The sequence below is a fragment of the Girardinichthys multiradiatus genome, chromosome 8 (assembly GCF_021462225.1).
Source record: "Girardinichthys multiradiatus isolate DD_20200921_A chromosome 8, DD_fGirMul_XY1, whole genome shotgun sequence".
Classification (NCBI taxonomy): domain Eukaryota; kingdom Metazoa; phylum Chordata; class Actinopteri; order Cyprinodontiformes; family Goodeidae; genus Girardinichthys; species Girardinichthys multiradiatus.
In genome coordinates, this window is record NC_061801.1 from 22,667,775 (window position 1) to 22,687,768 (window position 19,994).

The window sequence follows — 19,994 nt, forward strand, 5'->3', positions numbered from 1 at the left end:
AATGCTAATTTGAAAACTACTCCAACAATCACATTTGGAATGGACTCAAACCTTCTTGGTGTCTCATTAATCACTGGTAGTATTTTATAGAGGAATTGCAGCAAACTCAAGATTCTGTGTAAACTAACAGTAAACAAATTTATAACTTAATGGTCTAAAAAATCTTTGGGAAAACCCTTTCAATTAGCTCAAACTAACTATGAACATGACTATAACTGGATTTGAATTGGGCCTGTTTGCTTTTGTAACACGCCTCGAGATCACACCTGCACTGACTTTTCACTGCATACATAAAGTGAATATATCTATATTTTAATCTATTCACCGAATAACAACCGGAATCGGTTTTCTTTTTCCATTTTAATTATCTTTTTGTATTTTCTATGACAACCACTAGGAGGCAATATGATCCAACGCTTTCTTTTATTTTTTCAGTCTGGTTTTGGATTTCAGAAGAGCGGGTTTGCAGCGACTAGTTAACTCTACAGAATGACTCTTGCTGAATAATAAACCACCGTCCTCATTTTGTCCTTTGCGCCAGAATTAAAGGAAGCCTGAGGTAAAATGTAAAAGTTGTTTTAAATGACCATATCATTGAAAAAGCTGGCTAGGTGAAAGCTATGCTAAGCTAACCTGTTGTTTTCAGTGTGACTGATGGCTAACGTAACATTAGCTTCGTTCAGGTTGAAACAGGTGTAATTATCGTTATATAATAAGCGCAACTAACTGTTATTACCGTGCTTCTATATGATGATATTCTAGCCTCTTGTTAAAGGAGTTGAATTGAAAAATATTTCCTTTTTGGAGTTTATTTAGGATTTCAGTTAGCATAAAGTTAACGTAAAGGATTCAAGCTAACGTTAGCTAGTAGCCCTGAAATACGAGAGCAGCCTGATATCTGAGGCTGTGTGCAGGGTTATAAAGTGTGTTTGACAATACGCAGCGGACTCAAGGACATTTGAAAACACATCTTCTTTTCATCTGTTTCAGGGTTCTCATGCGGTAGGGACGTTTGCGCCACTCTTCTCCGTGTCTGACATCTCACTTTGAACAAGCGGAGGATATTATTATTTCCGCAGTGATGTTCAACCCACACATCCATCATCATCAGCAGCAGCAACAACAACAGCAGCTTCACCAACACCTGCGACAGCTGCAGCAACTTTTCCAACAGCAACCTCCGCCTCCTCCTCCAGCGCAGCCGCCTCCCGCTCACCATGTCGGTCATCACCACCAGACTCCGCGGTAAGACCGTTAACTCGACCCCGGGGATCATGCGTGGCCTTCGGTGTGAGAAATGCCTACTAACGGCCAAAGCAACACCTACCATTTCTGCATTTACAATGCCTTGTCATAGTGTTCACACCCTTTATGGTTTTTTACTTTATGTCCCATTAAACCGCAAGCTTCAATGCATTTTATTGGATTTTAATGTGATACTTAACACTGAGTAGTGCATAACTGTAAAGTGGTAGAAAAATGACACACGGTGGAGGATACAATTAGAAAAAAGTATTCCGATCAGGTGAGTCCAAAATAAAACGTTTTAGCATACATGCTAAATTCTATATGTGGTGAAAAGCAGTGCACATCACCCTGATCACATCCACACGGGGAAACATGATGGTGGGGTAATCATGATGTGGGGTCCTTTTTTTCTGAAAAGACAGTGATGCTGGTCAGAGCTGATAGGAAGATGGGTGAAGCTAAATTCTAGGCAATCCTTGAACAACACATGTTAGAGGCTGCAAAGACTATTGAGACTGGGGTGGAGGTTCACCTTCCACCACTGCACCCCTAAACCTGCTGTCAGATACAATGGAATGCTTTAGATTAACACATTTATGTTTTAGAATGGTATAATCAAAGTTCAAACCTAAATCCAACTAGGAAGCTGTGGAAAGAAGCTATTCATCCACTTTGAGCTATTTTGCCATGAAGAGTGGACAAGAGGAAGGTGGTTTTATAAAGAAATAGCTCAATGTAACTCACTTCCACTTCACAATTATGAGTTACTTTGTGTTGGTCTATCACTTAAAACATGACAGTCATTGTCAGGGATAATCATGCAAGACATTGTTGGATTTACATGTTGTTTACCTTGCAATTTAGTCGTATTATTTTGAGGCTTTGCCACATTTTGTTTTTTGAACACCTTTAACCTTGATTTTTCTATGCGTAATGTTTAAATTGTTGCAAAGCCTTTTGCTCTCTGCTTGTGCCTACACGCAGTAGAAACAAGCTCTAATCTGAATTAACTTTGTTGTGAAATGAGTTGTGGAGGAGCCTGTATTTGCATTTGGACAGATAATTTTGTCTCTGTGCCTTTAGTTAAAATGTAACTAGCTTTTTTTCCACTCAACAATTTTTGTTTTAAGTTGATTGCAACTGAGACTTTGTGTGTAAAATATAGAATTTCCAGACTTTCTAGAAAACTTGACAGTTTTGCTGGGGGTGAAAAAGGGTATGTATATTGGAGGATATTTATCTGTTGTGGGTTTTTTTTTTTTAGCAGCGCCATTGCTGTTCCTACTCAGACGGCCCCTCCGCCTAGGATGGTCAACTTGTGCCAGACGACCCAAGCAACCCTTATTGCCCCCAATCCAATGCTGCAGAGTGCTATCCTGATGCAGCAGATGCAAGGTACAGTTTGGATTAACCTTTGCAATGCAGTGTCTTGGAAAAAAGGAAGTGCCGGATTTTTGATGTACTAAAATTGTCAGGTTTCTTTTTATGTTGTAATTTAAAGCAATACATGACTAACAGGATGCACCCATTTGTCTTGTTATCATCCTGTGCTTTCATCCAGGCAACATGCAGGGCTTTGGGATGGGTGGGCAGCTGTTCCGGCAGTTTTTTACCGCAGGGGCCAGGTCATCACTGCTTGGGCCAGTCCCCATGGGAATGGCCATCAAATCCCCCATCATGGGTTTCCCGGCTGCACGGCCCTTCCACCCGCATACTCGCTTCTTCAACGCCACCACTGCCACAGCTACCTCCTCTTCCTGCATCTCTAACACAGTAATAACAAAGGAATCATTTCATTAATGTTTCTGTGAAACTTTTTGTCAGTGGAAATGGAAAACAAAGCATGGTTGAACAATCATAAGAAACATAGTTTTTATAAATTTGTGTCCATGTGAAATATAATTGTATTGCTTTTGTCAAAGCATTTCAGAACCAAATTTGTGTGATTTTGTTGGTTTTATTTAAGCAAAGTAAATATGTGTAGTTTTGCAAAATTGGCAATTATATAAAAGCTATTTAAGTTTGTCAATTTGAGGTCTGAGGTAAATGAGGTTTGATTATTTCACAAAACAAGTTTCTTATTTGTTAAACAACTCCCTTCCTTGAATTACAATTTATGTTTTGTTTTAAATTTTAAAGTTAATCAGAACTTAATTTTAAATTGTTAAAGAGTAAAAAAGAGGAACAAATCCTTTCAATTCATTTTAAAAAAGGTCAAAGACGAAGGATTTTTAGCTCCTTTTTTTGGAGTTAGTCAATTAATAACACTCATAAAACCAGAATATTAAAGCTACATGTGCCTTTACTCTTAAATGCTGTCACTAGACCTTTTAATTTCTGTGTATTCTTCCTCAAAATATCTTCATTTCAGACTGCTGTTACTAAAGTAACCTTTAAAGACATATTTTGTCTTCTGTCTCTGTGTGCAGGATGTTGCAACTCGCCAGACAGACAGGAAGAGGGATAGTGAGCAGATGGCTGCAGAAAGCACCGACAACCAACTAGCAGCAGCTCCCAGTACAGATGAAGCTGCTGATGAGACTCCAACAGGTACATATCTTCTGTTACAGATGGAAACATTGCAATATGGACAGCTTAATATGGCGTGCACATTGAAATATTACAAAGCACATCCAAAAGTAGCAAAGATCTATTTGTCTTTGAATTTCTCCCCGACAGATGGTGCTGTGGATGGAGAAAATAGCCAGATTTCTGAGGAGCAACTTGAAGAACCTGTAACAAAGCGGCAAAAGACAGAAGGGTGTGCAAATATTTTTATCATATTGCTAGTAGTTTTACTTATTAACTACAGAATATGTCAATGGATGTGTACCCTAATTCTAAACAGTATTACAATGGATTTAATTTCTCCCAGTCAATTTTATGGCCAGTTTGTGCTTTAAAGCTGTTTGAGTGCTTAACTGGGTAACTACAGAAATGGCAGTAACAAAAGGTGCATTTCTACAGTTTAAAAGAAAGCTCTACTATGAATCAAATCACAACCATCATCTCAGGTACCTTACATTTATGCTCTGTATGACTGTAATATATTTGGCCAGTTGAATTGAGTCTTTAGACACTTGATGCTCACACCTCTTAAGGATTTTTAGTTAGAGAGTTGCTAAAGCTCTTTCAAAGTGGTGAGGTTATGGTAATTGAAAAAAGATGTGTGAGAAAAAAGTGGGTTAATTGGAACTTTTGAAATGTATACTTTCCTAATATTATGTAGCCTTTGTTTAAATGAAGATTAATACGGTTTTTATCTTTTAAAAAGTCCAAATCTCATGGTTTTGGCTGTAGAAACATTTCCTGATAAACGTTGTGGAGTAACAGAGTGTCACCCCAAGGTGCAGTGTATGCGTCCCTTATGTTTTCTTTAAAATAATAGCAAAAATAGCTAGCAGGCGGCTACAATATGAATAATCCAACAATTTAAGAAAGGCTTTTCTAGTTGGTTTTCTACATCTAAAATGTCAACATCTCCATAAATTCTCTGCAGTGGGGCTGTGTCTTGTCATACATGAAGACACTTCAACATTAGATACACAACTTCCACATTACTCCCATTCTGTTACATGGTTTTTTTTTACTGCAGGTATAACTGTAAAGGTTTTATGGTTGCATTTCAAACATAGGATAACACAGTGGCTCTCTCCATGTTGGGCAATGCAGTGGTGATCTATTTCCATATCACCAAGGAAACTTGAATATTTAATTGTCTGTGGCTGTCATTACCCAGTTACTCAGCTGGAAAGTCTAACACGTCCTTCTGTATGGAAACTGAGCCGGATCACATTGAAGATGTAAAAACAGAAAACCGTAGTTTTTTATTATTCTTGTGCATTGTTGAAAAATTCATTTGGTTGAGACAATGCTGTGTTTTACTGCAGTATAAAATATAAACTGAAGAAGGCATGGTCTAAATGCTCCTAAGCTGCCGGGATTGCTGTCTCAGCATAAGGCCTCAACATTTAAAGCATCATGTTTGTCTCAGGTCAGAGGAACCTAAAGAGCAGCTTGTGGATGAGACGGTCACAGCAGTTCAGTCAGAGAGCCACAGCAACACAGTGGACAACCAGTCGGAAGGTAAAACCCCGTTCTCAAATGAATAATTTCATGTAGCAGATGTATAAAACAAAGGATCTTCACGTGATCTTGATATAAACTGTTGTAAGTAGCTCACCTTTTTCTTTGTGCCTGGCTTCTGACCGTTTTCTAGGCTGCATCAGTCAGGAGGATGGAGGATTCAGCAGGGAGTCAGATGATGTGGTAATGGAGGAGACCAAACCTGATGATGTAAGAAAAGCTCAACACAAGATGAAAACGATGCAGAAAAACAATTTTATTGTAGCTCATTCAAATAGCAGTTCATACCATACCATGTTGCAAATGCACCTTTTTATTAGATATGTGTATATTGTACATTGTAAATTTGTATATTCTGTAATGCAAAAACAGAACAAAAGAGCAAAGTGTACCGGAGTCAAATTCCTTGTTTGTATGCACGAACTTGGCAATAAAGCTGATTCTGATACCAAACGGGTACAACAGGTTCTAATGTCTATGGTTTTCTATCAGAACCTCTTCTTATGTGATCATAATGACAAATAACTGTAAAAACTTCTTCAATGGTTATTTAGCCAAACAAATTTATGCTGACTGCAGCTGAATTGTGCTACACAAGACTCCTATTCCTCTTAAACATGAAATATTGTGAACCTTTATCATGATAAGCCACCCTTGATCCAAATCTTAAGTAGTATTATTCACTATTTCTATCCAAAGGCCTACGGGGATTTGTCGGCTCAGTCCCCCTCCGCTGGACCAAGTGAAGATAGAGAGCAAGTAAATGTACCAACAGAGGAGGTTGCACAGGACAAAGATGCCTCAATAGCTTTCCTGGAGAGCCAGGACGAAGAAGCAGCATCTGAGGGTTCAAACAAGTTCTACTGCTACCTCTGCAGCATCACCTGCTTCAACCAGCAAGTAGGTGGAATGCCCACACATAAAACTGGATTTGTCAGGGGTGGGGAATCAGTGTAACTGTTTTTAAATCTGGTCTGTTGTATGTGTTTTCTGTAGAACTTCAGGAGTCACATGAACAGCATTTCCCACCAGCAGAGGATGATGGAAATCCAACACATGAGCAATGCCTGCCTGGTCACCTTGCTTCCACGAGTCCAGGAGTCTCTGCAGGGTGCTAGCAAAGAAGGGTTGGTTTTAATACCCAAAAAGCATTTTATTTTATTTTTTCATGTCCTTGTGACATACTGACTTCATGTGATGTGTGTGTTCTTGGCAGGGAGAAAAAAGCAGATTTAAAGCAATGGTGTGCTACCTGCCACGTCCACTTCACCTGTAGCATTGTGGACCATCAGCGCTCAGAGGAACACAAGGTAATCTTAGGCAAATAAATTCATTGTGAATGTTACAGAACCGTTGGCCTAACAAGAATCTGCCATATGTCTTCATCTCCTCAGCTTGCTAGTAAAACCGACCTGTCCTTCTGCGCTGTCTGCCAGAAGCGCTTCAAGACCTCCCAGAGCTTTGTAGAGCACCTCCACTCTCAGGAGCACAGGCAGAAGGTAGATGGGATTACTTTTGACAAGAGCAATCATTTCCCAGAAGTTTGTCTAAAGTTGTATTATGCTACAATGTTGCCAACACCAATGTGTTTGTCCATGTTAACTAGATCCAGGAAAAAGGCTGTGAGACTTTGGCTAAGCTGACCAACATTGGCACGGATGGCTTTTCATTTGAGGTGGAAGCACAGGAATTACAAAAGAATGAAATAGACCAAGGAAGCACTCAGGTAAGATGCATGCAATGTATAGTTGGTTCTAATAAACCATAGGTTATGTTTCATGTCCAAATCTGGGATTTTAGCTGTTTTAAGACGGTTAACATTTTACTTGACAGGATGGCTGGTCCTCTGCCAAAGAGGTGACCCTAAATGACATGACAAGCGATAAGCAGTATGACCCTGACACCGTCTATGGATCCAGTTTTTTAGATCCAGTGGCAGGTTTCATCTGCAGGCTTTGCAACAAGTTTTACCTCTTTGAAACTTCGGCCCTGCACAGCCACTGCAAGTCACTGCAGCACTTTGAGAATCTTAAGGTAAGTTTGACTTCACCAACTGTCAGAGGGAGGCCAGTCGTTATCTGAGGGGAGTTAAGCTTTTTTTTTCTTCTATCTTTGGAATTCACCAAAATTGGACTGAATAGAGAGCATCTATGAAAATCAACTTAAAAGTGTTGCCACGGATTCTCTGTTGGATTTAGATCTGGACATTTTGTATCTTGTTTAAAACAAGGTAATCACTGAAAGGCCAATCACTAATCTGAGATAAGCAATGGACCCAGGGAGGACAGCATATCCAGCTGATTAGGCTTTAGACATATACAGTTGAATATCATCTGCATAAAAGTGATGAGATGTCTTTAAAAGATTGAATTATGCCAGCTAAAGGAAGGATGGACCCAGAACCAACCCCTGTGGAACACCACATGTTAGAGAGGCGAACTTAAAGGTCCTCCCGGATAAATAAAAAGAAAACCAATCCAGTGCAGAACCAGAGATACCAGCTAAAACTCTCAGCCTATTCAGTAAAATGTTATCATCATTGGTATCAAAGGCTGCCCTGAGATTAGGTAAAAATATTATGGAACAATTCCATATATTTTAGAGAGAGCAGAACATCTGCACACTGTAAGTGGGAGGTTTAAACGTTAAGGCGTTTCATCCACACAAACGTTGTTTTGCAACTATGGGACTTTACTTGGGTTACACCTTCCTTTGTTGGAGATCTACCACTCCTCTGAGGGTGAAAAATCTGTAACTTAGACAGTAGAGATCTGAGATGACTTTCCACAACAAATTTACTAAGAAATGGCAGTTTTGAAATCAGCAATAATTACCAATAAACCTGCCATCAAGATTGGATTTCTTTAGTGCAGGAGTTACCTCAGCGTGTTTAAACTTGGATGGTAAGCAACCCTGGCTTCGTGAGCTGTTAATGATTAACAACAATGAAGGACCAATGCTGGTGAGACTGCCAGAAAAGACAGAAGGAGATAATATCTCTGAGGGTTTTATTTTGTCAATACATGTAGACAAGTCATGGAGTCTGATTGTTGAAAAAAAAGTAAATGGATAAGGATCATCAACATAAGGAAAGGAGATTTTAGATTTGAAGTCCATTACCTTATTCAACAAATGATTAGGAAGTGTGTTGCAGTCATCATCAGAATGTAACACAACATGCTGAGGCGGAGGACACGCAATACTATTGACAGTGTCGAATAATACCCTAGGGTTTTTCCTGCCACCAATTATGAGATCATTGAAATAATAACTGCTTTCACTGCCTCATTATAAGAGTAAAGAATCTTTTTGAAGTATTCACGATGGACAAGCAGGAAACAACAGAGCATAACTAGGTTTGTAAGGAGCAACCTGATTGAGAATGGTGGTGCAGTGTTCATTAAAAGAATAAACGAGGAGCTCAACATTATCACCAGAGAAAGATGTAAAATTGAAAAGAGATGAATAGGAAAAAAAGAAAACCCAGAATCATCAATAAAGCGACAGGAGTTAACATGTGGTATGAGTAGGGTCAGATGCCTTTTGAGCATGATGCTGAGGAACTAGATAATCCCCAACAATGATGATCAGGCCTAATTTAATAGTGAAAGATAAAAATTATTCAAAGTCAAACAGAAAAGATGCAGCAGACACAGGTGGACGAAGAATTAAAATACCATATATGGGTTCTCGTCCAATTTTCATCATAGTCATCTCTTAGAGCTAAAAGAGCTTGGGACCAAACAAATGTCTTGAAAATTACAGCTGTCCTTCCTCCTCCTGAGAGAAATCGTATCCACAGCATGCGGGCATCATCATGATTCACAGTGGGGATAGTGTGTTTAGGGTTTTGCACAGTGTTATTTTTTCTGAGCATGCTTTTTTATGTCGGTCAAAAAGTTCATTTTTGGTCTCATCTGTCCAGAGCAACTTCAACATTTGCTGTGTCCTCTACATAGCTTGTGGCAAACTACAAACTAGACTTGTTATGGCTTCTCCCGTAAAGGCCAGATTTTGTCTATAGTCTTTATAGTTTTCCTGTGAACAGATTCTCCCACCTAAGCTGTAGATCTTTGCAGTTCCTCCAGAGTTAAAACGGACCTCATGGCTGTTTCTCTGATATGCTAATGCTCTCTTTAGGTGGACAGCCATGTCCTGGTAGGCTTGCAGTTGTGACATGTTCTTTATTTTTAGATGATAAATTGAACAGTGCTCTGTGAGATGTTTAAAGCTAGCAGTATTATTTTAGAACACAACCCTGGTTTAAGCATCTCCACATTTTACCTGACATGTGGTGATTTTTGTCTTCATTATGCTGTTTGTTCCAAATGTCCTCTTACAAACCTCTGTATGTTTTTAAATTATACAGCTGGACTCAATTTAGTAATAAGTAGACCTCTGAGGGAATTTGGTGGCACTAGACTTTATTTAGGGGTATCGGAGTAAAGATGGCTGAATATATGTGCACACCACATTTGTTAATTTGGAATAAATGTTGAGAAACAAATGTAACCTAAATCCAAGCCTTATTCAGACATCAAGATTATTGGTGGATTTTTTTCTCTCTTTTGTTTCCCAGAGCTACAAAGCAATGATTGGTGAAAAAGGTGAAGAACCTCAGCCCTCAACAAAATCCATCCCAGCAGCAGGCAGCCTCAGACCCGTAACAGAAGCCTCAGACTGTTCACAAGAAAATCTGCTCACTACTGACACAATGGAAGCCGCTGACCTAAACTCCACGAAGACGATTATTTCAGTGACCAAACTGAAAGCCCAGGAAGAAAGCCAGCTGAAGGAGAAACGAGCAGAGGCCAACTCAACTTCACAGGACTTCACGCTCTCAGCGACAAGCAATGAAAACCCCAACCAAGAGGAGAAAAGTAATGCATCCCAGGTGTCTGCACCCGAGGAGACTCCAGTTGAGTCTGCTGTCAGCAGAGAGGAGGCAGACCTGGAGCCTTTAGCTGCTGCTGAGGTGTCAAATGGAGAGGATGGCGAGGAAGCTCCAGTTGGCCCTGAGAAAAAGAACCACGAAGGAAAGGCAAAAAACACAGCTAAAAGACGTTCAGGGAGGGCTGCAAACAGACGCTGAGTCTGTAACATGATGTAGGAATAAAACAATCTAACGTTTGCAACTATGGGACTGTAATCAGAAGCCCATCTCTTCTTACTGGAAAGTGTAAGGGAATCACACCAAAAAAAATAGGAAGACTGGCTACTGAAAGCAGTAGAACAGAACCTCTCATGCAGACCTCTCCCTCAGGGTGGGAAAGTAACCGCTGATAAATGGAGGTTATTGCCATCAAATGTGGATTAGGCTCTTTTGGCTATAAAATAACAATTTTTATTTTATTTGCCATACCCTAATGTCACTATCAGATTGCAAAAATCCAAAAAGAGCTAGAGGGAAGATCCTTGTGGTAATTAACCATCCTGTAAAGAGAGGACCTTTTTTTTTTTCAGTTTGAAATTGCATTTGATTTTTTTTTTAAGATATTTTTTCGGCACTTATTTTTTTCCCATTTTTGACAGTAGGCAGACAGGAAAGAGGGGTAGAGAGAGGGGGAGACACTCTGTAAATGTCGCCGGGTCCGGGATCGAACCCGGGACAGCCGCCATTCGAGGACTGTAGCCTCCGTACACGGTCGCGCGCTTAACCCCTACAACATCAGCGCTGTGCCATTTGATCATTTTTGAAGTCAAAGTTTAACATGCATCGGTGCAAGACCCAGGGTGTTGTTTGCATACTATAACAGTTACACTAAGTATAGGTTTTGCAGAAGTAGGATGTGCAGTTTAACTTCAAATTACAAAAGTAAAATTTCACATTAATAAATATCAAGAATTTCAGTTGTGGTGTAACATCAAATTTCTCAAGCCATAAAAAATGTATGTCAGCTGCATTAGAGGATGTATGCTAGTCACTTTAATTTCCCACCCTACTGTCCTCAGGTCAGGAGACCAATGAGTGCATACTGTCACCCTGAATGTCACATGAAGTTCATACTGACTGAAAAAATGTTTCACCTCAAAATTTGCTTTTAGCACGCTGGAACGTAGAACGTGATCTGCATGAACAGTTGAACAAGTGACAGTTGTTATAGTTGTTATAAAGTGTTGAAGTCGCACTTCGGATTGAGAAAGATAAATCTGGTCCATAGTTAGATGTAGCACATTTTATGTTCCTTGTTTACATTTTGGGAACAAAAGTAGGCAACAGCTGAAGCCTTTAAATAAAAGGAGTCACTAGGAGTCGAATATAATTATGGACACCTGACAAAACTATGACAATAATTATGGCTTTTAAATAGTTAATAGGCAGCAAAATGTGGAAAGAGCTCCCAAAAAGATCTGCAACAGCAGGTTAAGTGTTTCACATACCAGTCTGGATCTGAATTTATACCATGATGTTTCAGATAATATATTTTCAGTTGATTTAATAATCCATATTGAAACTTTTAAAGTAATCTTGCCACCAAATAGGGATTTTATTCAGAATCCCAGCTGGTGTCACATTACTGGTGTACCTGCATACGTTTCCATTGATCTGTGAGGATTCACAGTGCAATATAGTTTGTAGTAGTTGACACAAGTTTCCCCTCGTTTCATTTTCTTTTCCTTCCGTAGAAGTACACATCAGAAACTTTAATATAATGTTTGTGTAGCAAGAGGTTACTGCAGACTGTCTCTATATTGAAGTACCTGTTACATACAGTAGGGTGTCCATATGTTGGAAAGAGGATGTCACTTCCCTCTTCATGACGATGGTGTTCTGTTCTGGAAACATTTCATCAATCATACTAGTTTATGATATCTAAAACCACAAAAAAAACTGACACGTGTAGCAGCTTTTGTAGTCACGGCGATGAGTCTGATGACTGTCACATGTTGTCTGTTTTTTTATTTTTGAAGGAATAAAGATGTGCGCTGAACTTTACTCTTAAAACTTGAACCTGAATGCTTCAGGGGAGAGAAAAACACATGAATGGTAGTTTGGAATAAAGCTCTATGTTTCCTATTGTATTTTTATTCAGCTACTGAGAAATTGAGATAAACAACCAGGGGATGTTTTTTTAACTGCTGGAAGTTTATTGTATTTTTGGATGTTTGTTTTTTGTTTCCGAGTAATCTTAATTTATATTAAAATGTCTGACAATTCCCACTATGTGTTGATGTGATGTTAATACTTTACAGCTGACAGCCGTTGAACATAAATCTCACGAGTTAACAGTAACACTACATAACATGGATTGATAGTGCTGTAGAGATATATTAATAACATCAATATTACGTTTTGGGACAAAATAAATAGAAATACAGATTGTAATTATTTCCACGTAACTTCAGCTGATATTTGGATAAATCTTAACTTGCTGCTAAAATATTCTGAACGCAGCAGCAACAAATTTGATTGGATTTTCTAAGTTTGTCATGGAAAAGTGAAACCTGAATATATAGTGGTATAAACTCCAATCTCCCCAGAACAGTAGCGACAAAAGGTCACAGATTAATTCGAGCCATCTCTCCTGATAAGGTGGTGTATTTGCATTTAGACATGAATGGACTATGTAGATTAAGGATGACCACTCAATCGGACACCAGGAATTGCATCTTCTTTCATCATCATCTGTCTTTCCCTTCACGTCTGTTTGATCTTGTCACTTATTTTCTTCAAGTTGATCTGGCATGCTTGGTAAAGACTCCTGCTCCGCAGCATGATGCTCCTCTTGGGTTGTAGAGCCAAGAAGTTCCGCCCTGAAATCCAGGCGGGCTTGTCGATTTGACTCCAGCAGTTCGTGCAGTTTGCCATTAAGGGTGTCATTGCGTTCCTCCAGGTCATCCAGATAGGAGTTGATTTGATCTAGCATGGAGTTGATCGCAGCATATTCTGTGGATAAACGGCAGAGAACAGACTAATGATATCTACAGTGCCTTGCAAAAGTAGTTTTACTTAAACTTTATAATACAACCATTTAACCCATTCTGTGGGAATTTAAGTGATAGACCAACACAAAGTAGCACAAAACTGGTGGAAAGCATTCCCTCAGCATAATGCTGCTACCACCATGTTTTACTGTGGGGATGGCATATTTATGGTAACGTGCCATAATAGTTTTATGCCACATAATTTTGTCTGTAGGCACACTTTCCATTTTCCAGTGTTAGATTGAACATTGGCCCATGATAAGTCCACATTAAGGATGTTTTATAACCCAGTCCTGCTTTGACTTTCTCAACATATTTATCTCTGACCTGTCTTCTGTGTTCAATGGTCATGAAGATGTTTTTTAACTAATTTTGACACCAAAAACTCGTGAGAACTACACAGAGGAGGTTTTCTATGCTGATATTCAATTACGCACATGTGGACTCTTGTTACTATTAGGTTACTTCTAAGGCAATTTGTTGTATTGCATTTTATTTCGGGGATATCGCAGTAAAAGGACCCATGTTTTCCAGATTTGTACTTGCAAACTGATTTACCCCTTCCTAGTTATGCATCACTTTGTGTATTACTTTGTGCATATAATCCCAGTAAAATACCTTGATGTTTGTGGTTGTCACGTGGCAAAATGTAAGAAAGATCAAGGAGTAACAATAGTTTTACAAGGCACCGTAAATGGCTTGTCACAGAGCAAATATCACTGCTTTTAAAAAGAAAACACCATTTGAAACACTGCATATCCACTTTAGTTGTTTTAAGTTCCAATGTTCCATTTTTTTCCCAAGAGATGTTTAAAGCTTACTTTGACATACGGAGGTCAAGTAACGTAAAGTAAGAGACAATGTGTTATTTAAACATGAATTTAAGGCTCATATTTCTCAGCTGCATTATGTGATAATCGGCTAAACTTACCCTCTTCGCCAAATTCGTCGTCGTCGTTGATGATCCCATCCTCACTAGAGATGTTTGGGTCTCCATTTGGTCCAGACATGTTATAAAATTCGTCCCTTGTTAGCTTTAAAGAAAAACTACTTATGCTAACGCTAAGCTAGCAGAAAGTATCATAAGTAAAGACGCCGGAATTCTTCTGAATTAGCAAAGAGTTCGCTTTTTAATATGTACTCTAAGGTTATTTTCCGATTTTATGATAGTATTTTACAAGCAAGCCTCGTAACAATCAGCCGTCTAATATTTGTGTACGGAACCAATGGATTGTGGGAAAATGAGCGGCGTTTAAAACCAAACTAAGAGGACTCACTCTGTAGGAATTTTCTACTCAAGAGGTAATCAAACATGTGCTCAACCATATACCCCAGAAGCTCTATAAAACCTAATTAAATGTTATTTGAACAAATTTCTGTTTGTGAGTACGATTCAGTCTGTTACGGCTAAGACAGATTCGCCTGATATTTCTATACCACTAATGGTTTTACAAGATTTGTAAGGAGTGAACACTCCTACTTCTACTACTCTTTGAAACGGAGCCGACAGTCAGCTGACCAAGGCTCTGCCGGCATCTGACTGAAGCCGACTGAAACAGTCAAGTTTCAAAAATGCCAAAGTATACCAAAATGTCATAATTTAATAATAAATTATTTATACATTAATTTAAGTTAAAAAAGTAAAGTTAACGTATCTATAATTATTTAAATGTGTCTGTTTAATACATAAAATGGTAACATTTAATGTACCTAAACTCATAAAATACATAATTAGATTAATTAAATTCAAAGATCCCTCATGAAAAAATCTATATAATCTAATATTAAAACGAAATACAATAATTTCAGGGTTTATCTTAAGGTTCCTGTGTTAAAATTCAGCATGAAATACACTCGAACCTCTAAATACAAATTGTTCTTGTTTCTAAAATATATATGTGGAAACATTTGTTCTCATTAAAAACGAAGTAAATAAAATAATCTATTCACACATTACACACACTTCCAAAACTTGCACAACATTCAAAATCTGAACCTTCCTGAGCACACTAATGGCATTAATCCTTCATAATACCACCGCTAAAATCATTGGATTGCACTCGTTTGTGTACTCATCTTCCGTTTATCCGGGACCGGGTCATGAAGTCAGTAGTTTAAGCAAGCCAGACTTCCCTCTCCCCAGACACCTCCTCGGAACATCTTGGGGGGAAGCCCGAGATGTTCCCTGACCAGCTGAGAGACATAGTTCCTCCATTGGACTTCCTCTCGGTGGGATGTGCCTGGAACCCCTCCCTCCAGGAACCATCCGAAACAGATTCCCGATCCACCTCAACTGACTCCTCTCGATGTGGAGGAGCAGCGCCTCTACTCAGAGCTTTTAAATGCTTTGGTATCATCGGATCCACTGCAGTTCAACTGTGGCCTCTCAAATGGACCCTGACATCTGACTGGTTAACCAGCATACCAGGTCCACTTCAAACCAGATTGAGCAAAAACTAGAGCAATATTATCCAAATAAATCCTTCAACGGGTATTCTGAAGCTCATAACAATTAAAAATTTAGAAACAAATAAACTCTGTGTTGAATTACACACGCTTTATAAAATGAGAATAAAAAAAATTAATAATGATATATTTAATTAAATATGTGTTAGTAAATTCACTGTATATGGTTACAGTTTTAAGTGATTAGCGAGACATTTGAGTAGTCTTTTGATTTGATTACCAACTAACTCAATTGTGGGACCTCTGGACCTCCACGGATTAGACCACACGTGATTAAGCCCCCAGCCCCCAAGAACAGTACAGTTGTTCTTTCTAACTTTGACCAGCAGAGGGCGCTGAGATTAAGAAACAGAGAATAACTTCAAACCACGTGTCGACACGCAGCTTCCTGTTTGGGAGGTGGCTTCATTACAACACGCTGGGATCTGTTTTGGAGTGTTTCTTAGAAATGGAAGAATTACCTGCGGATATCAGAACATTTCTAATTGATCACCCCTTTTTTCAGCTCACAGATGGCAAAAAGGTTTACAAGAAATCCGCAAAATATCACTTAACATACACGTATACCAATGCAATGTAATGTAGCAGCGTGCTAACTTACTTGTTTAGTCAGGTGCAGCTATATGATGGATTTTAAAACATCAGTAATAAAATTTGTTTGCAGATCAAATGCACCCTAAATGGACATGAGATACCCTGCAGTCTGACGGAGCTGCAGGATTTCATCCAGGGGAAGAAATATAAGAAACTGAGTGCAGCAGCAGAGTTCAACTACAGCCACTATGAGCCACACATTGTATCAAGCACAAAGCAACCGTAAGGAGACTTTGCTTGTTTGTGTTACGGTACTACATTACGGGCATTTAAGTAGTGCTGATTTGGTATGAACTGAACTTTGATTCCATTTTCTGATCTGTCTTGTTCTCTAGCAATCGGCTCTTCTGCAAACTGACACTGAGGCATCTCAACCGGCAGCCAGATCATGTCCTAAGACACACCAGTGGGAAACGCTTCAAGAAAGCCCTTTCTCGTTGTCAGTGCATCACCAGTTAACGTGCATGACACTTTTTTTTTTTTTGCATGCAAGACAAAAAGAGACTTTTTGAGTCATTCAGGAAGGAGGTTTAAGTTATCTGATGTCTGTTGATGAGGATGTATTTCTGCTGAAATGTCATTTTTAGTCAGAGTTTTTGGCTCATCTGTGCTAATGTCAGGATATTTGTATTTGCTGCTTCCCTGTACATCCTAAAAAACAAAACAGACTACTTGTGAGCAAAATATGTATAAAAAAAAAGAAGAAAAAGGAGCAAGACAGATTGGCACACAAGTTTCTATTAGAACAGGTGCTATAGCATGATTAATGACATGCGTGCTTCATGTGTTCTTCAGATGAGGAGTGTGTGCAGCAGGGGATTGAGTTTGTTCCAGCCAGACTGAAACAGAAGAAGCCCAAAAACACAGGAGAGGAAATGAGTCAGCCCTCCAAAAGAAGAGCTAATGGCATGTGGGAAGCTTCATCCAGCGACGACGAACACAGCGACTCGGAAGACAGCATGAGTGACCTATATCCATGTCAGTATATACTTGGCAAGTTGCGTTCATTGGCACCCCTGGAAAAGTTGTGTAAAAAGCTGGAACATAAATGAACCCTTTGTTACAGTGGCATAATCTTACTCTGAAAATATTCAATCCTTCATTTGAGAACATTTATGTAGTCGTGAAAAAATTCTCATGTTAAGAAATAATTGTTAAAACAAAAGTGCCGGCAATATTATTGGCACCCCTCGATTCCTCTCTTCTTTTGAGCTCAGGTTTTAGGATGTAGGCCTATTTAGTTTGAATGTGTTGCTTTTTGGTAAAGTCCATGAAAGTCTTTATTTAAATGTCCTGGTTTTCCAAAGATTTTATGATATCATGCTGTCCACAACAAAGTTCCCTTCACATTTAGGGGAAAAATCAGCTTCACCATACTTAGTAGCGGGTGAGAGCTGCTTTTCGACCAATTTAAAAATTTGTTCACATATTCCTGCAGCTTCCATGTTCATTTTAAAAAATCCAGAGGTTGAAAGTACAGCGGGTGGAGAAGAGGATGACTTTCAAACAGATGAAGATGAGGAAATGGAAGCGGAGACACAGGTGGTGCAGAAGCGCAGAAAGGTTTGTAAAATATATATAAAATTTACATCAGTTAGTCAGACTTTATTGATAGAACCCTTTTTAATAGATCCAGGTGTAACAAAGTTTTTTAGAGAAAATAAAAACCGAAGGACAGACATAAAACCGAGACAAAGATGCTTTAAACAAATAATACTAATGATAATAAAAGGGCGAAGACTATTACTGTTAAGAAAGTGTTAAATATAGTTTGGTTCCTGCTTATCAGTGGTTCATGTTCTCATTTGTAGTTTTCTCACATTGTAGGTCCAAGGTGGTGGCTCCAAGAAGAAATCCAGAAATAACCAGTGGAAATCAGGATGCAAGAAACACAAAAAAGCCAAAAATGGAAAGTAACCTTTGTAAACAAAACAAAAAAACATACGAACAGTATTTCTAGAACTGGGTAACTCAGGAGGTATAAGCAATTCAAACCAGTTTGGCCTCTGTACATCCATTAATAAGGATGCTAGAGACTTTTGGGAAATGTTTTGTTTCTGAAGTCATGATATTTGCACAACTGGTTTTTATGACATAACAGTTTTTCTCTGGGCTAGTTGGAGTTATTTGGGATTTCTAATCTAATACACTTGTAAAAAAAATAATAATAAAGCCTAATTTTAATTGCGCAAATATTGTATTTGTATGGGGGGGTCAGAAGTTGCAGTTATCCCTTCCAGAAGAGCTCTAAATTCATAAAACCTTGTGATTAATTCGGCTCCAGCTTTTCAAACCCAAGCCCATCTGCCAAATTTTGAGAGAAGAGGGTTTCTCCTGGCAATCCTTCCAATCAAACCATATTGGTTCAGTCTTTTTCTTATGCATGGTTTTACCTTGGGGTGGATTTGCTGACATGTCCACTACTGGGAAGATCAGAGCTCTCTCAAATGCTATCCACTTGTGAATAATCTTTATGATGGACTGCAAATTGTTTGGAAATGACCTTTTGACTCTTTCCAGATTGATGAGCAGCAACAACTAATTCTCTAAAGTCAATGATGTTTTCTTTTTGCCTTGGCATTATGCTAACACTCTGGTTTCAAACACTCATCATCAGGGCAGTTTTCCTCAAGCTACACTGCTAATTTGAATGAATGGGTCAATCACAGAGTACTGCAGAACTTGTGTTAATGAGGGATTGTAGGATGGGGTAGGAGATGGCTAGATATACTACCTCTACTCACACCACCAAATCAATGATTCCCGGTGTTACAATCACTTCAATGGCCGCAGGTGTATAAAGTTTGTTGTGGAGAAACTTGCCCGGCCTGCATGGAGTCCTGACCTCAACCTTCTTGACACTCCATAACCTTGTGGAAGATGTTTACAAGATAGTTAAAGTTTCCTTTGCTGGCAACGGTGGGTCCATCAACAAAATGGACCGTTATAGAAAAATAGGAAAATCAGCCTATAACACTGCTGAGTGTATAAGGAAGCCTAGTTTGCTTTAAAAGCAGCCTTCAGCTGGTCTGCATCGTTGTTCTGGCTGTCAGTTGTCTGCTTTTCGACAATACCCCATAGATTCTCTATGAAACTCTGGTAGGTGCCAAGTTCTGCTGGTAAATGAAATCAGCATTTTAAGCAGACCATACTATGCAGTACTCTTGAGATTTTCTGGCAGATGGTTGGGCTGACTTTCGTCTTGATAAAACACAGTGGACCACACCAGCCGATCACATGGCTCCCCAAATTATCACTGGCTGTGGAAAATTCACTATGGGCTTCAAGTTGCTTGAGTTCTAGAGTGGATCTCTGGTTCAGGAGATGGTTTTTAGCCCATTTCCTTGATACATCTTTGTGTGGTTGCTCCAACTGTAGTCCACGCCTTGTGAATCTCCCACAAACTCTTAAACTGGCTTTGCTTCACAATCTCCCGAAGACTGCAGTTGTCCTTTTTATACGTGAGCAGCTTTTTCTACAGCACTTTTCCTTCTACTTAACTTTCCATTAACACGTGCATACAGCACCCCTCAGCCACCAGCTTCTTTCTTGTGGGGAGTCAGTGACTATCTGCTACACAACTACCTAGTCTTCCCTGTGATTGTGTAGCCTGTGACATAAAGTTTCTTTATGAATAATCTTTTTTAAGTTGGTGTTATTTTCAAATGTTCTAC

General features: G+C 39.0%; 3 protein-coding genes across 3 annotated transcripts; 2 read left to right on the forward strand and 1 right to left on the reverse strand.

The window, feature by feature from the left end:
- The first annotated feature begins 406 nt into the window (after positions 1–406).
- Positions 407–12,496, forward strand: ciz1a (cdkn1a interacting zinc finger protein 1a). The gene is made up of 15 exons (XM_047372875.1): positions 407–559; positions 991–1,245; positions 2,513–2,643; positions 2,810–3,021; positions 3,678–3,798; positions 3,928–4,009; positions 5,243–5,334; positions 5,468–5,544; positions 6,034–6,234; positions 6,331–6,461; positions 6,551–6,644; positions 6,729–6,833; positions 6,941–7,060; positions 7,168–7,368; positions 9,914–12,496. Exons 2-15 carry the CDS (start codon positions 1,082–1,084, stop codon positions 10,424–10,426), a joined length of 2,244 nt encoding a protein of 747 aa, XP_047228831.1. The 5' UTR covers positions 407–559; positions 991–1,081; the 3' UTR covers positions 10,427–12,496.
- Positions 12,401–14,504, reverse strand: bbln (bublin coiled coil protein). The gene is made up of 2 exons (XM_047372876.1): positions 14,192–14,504; positions 12,401–13,222 (listed from the first exon to the last, which is right to left on the reverse strand). The coding sequence occupies exons 1-2, from the start codon at positions 14,268–14,270 to the stop codon at positions 12,993–12,995; spliced, it is 309 nt and encodes a 102-aa protein (XP_047228832.1). The 5' UTR covers positions 14,271–14,504; the 3' UTR covers positions 12,401–12,992.
- Positions 14,505–16,088: 1,584 nt separating this feature from the next.
- surf2 (surfeit 2) lies at positions 16,089–18,513 on the forward strand. The gene is made up of 6 exons (XM_047373021.1): positions 16,089–16,249; positions 16,391–16,542; positions 16,656–16,759; positions 17,116–17,298; positions 17,759–17,883; positions 18,148–18,513. The coding sequence occupies exons 1-6, from the start codon at positions 16,175–16,177 to the stop codon at positions 18,235–18,237; spliced, it is 729 nt and encodes a 242-aa protein (XP_047228977.1). The 5' UTR covers positions 16,089–16,174; the 3' UTR covers positions 18,238–18,513.
- The last annotated feature ends 1,481 nt before the right edge of the window (positions 18,514–19,994 follow it).

Bases quoted from the DNA above. Each gene is read 5' to 3' on its own strand.
- ciz1a (XM_047372875.1), top strand. From the start codon at position 1,082: ATGTTCAACCCACACATCCATCATCATCAGCAGCAGCAACAACAACAG. The intron at 6,462-6,550 runs GTTGGTTTTAAT...TGTTCTTGGCAG, and splicing joins CAGGGTGCTAGCAAAGAAGG to GGAGAAAAAAGCAGATTTAA. The intron at 7,061-7,167 runs GTAAGATGCATG...TTTACTTGACAG, and splicing joins TAGACCAAGGAAGCACTCAG to GATGGCTGGTCCTCTGCCAA.
- bbln (XM_047372876.1), bottom strand. From the start codon at position 14,270: ATGTCTGGACCAAATGGAGACCCAAACATCTCTAGTGAGGATGGGATC. The intron at 13,223-14,191 runs GTAAGTTTAGCC...GTTTATCCACAG, and splicing joins CGACGAATTTGGCGAAGAGG to AATATGCTGCGATCAACTCC.
- surf2 (XM_047373021.1), top strand. From the start codon at position 16,175: ATGGAAGAATTACCTGCGGATATCAGAACATTTCTAATTGATCACCCC. The intron at 16,250-16,390 runs GTTTACAAGAAA...ATTTGTTTGCAG, and splicing joins AGCTCACAGATGGCAAAAAG to ATCAAATGCACCCTAAATGG. The intron at 17,884-18,147 runs GTTTGTAAAATA...CTCACATTGTAG, and splicing joins TGGTGCAGAAGCGCAGAAAG to GTCCAAGGTGGTGGCTCCAA.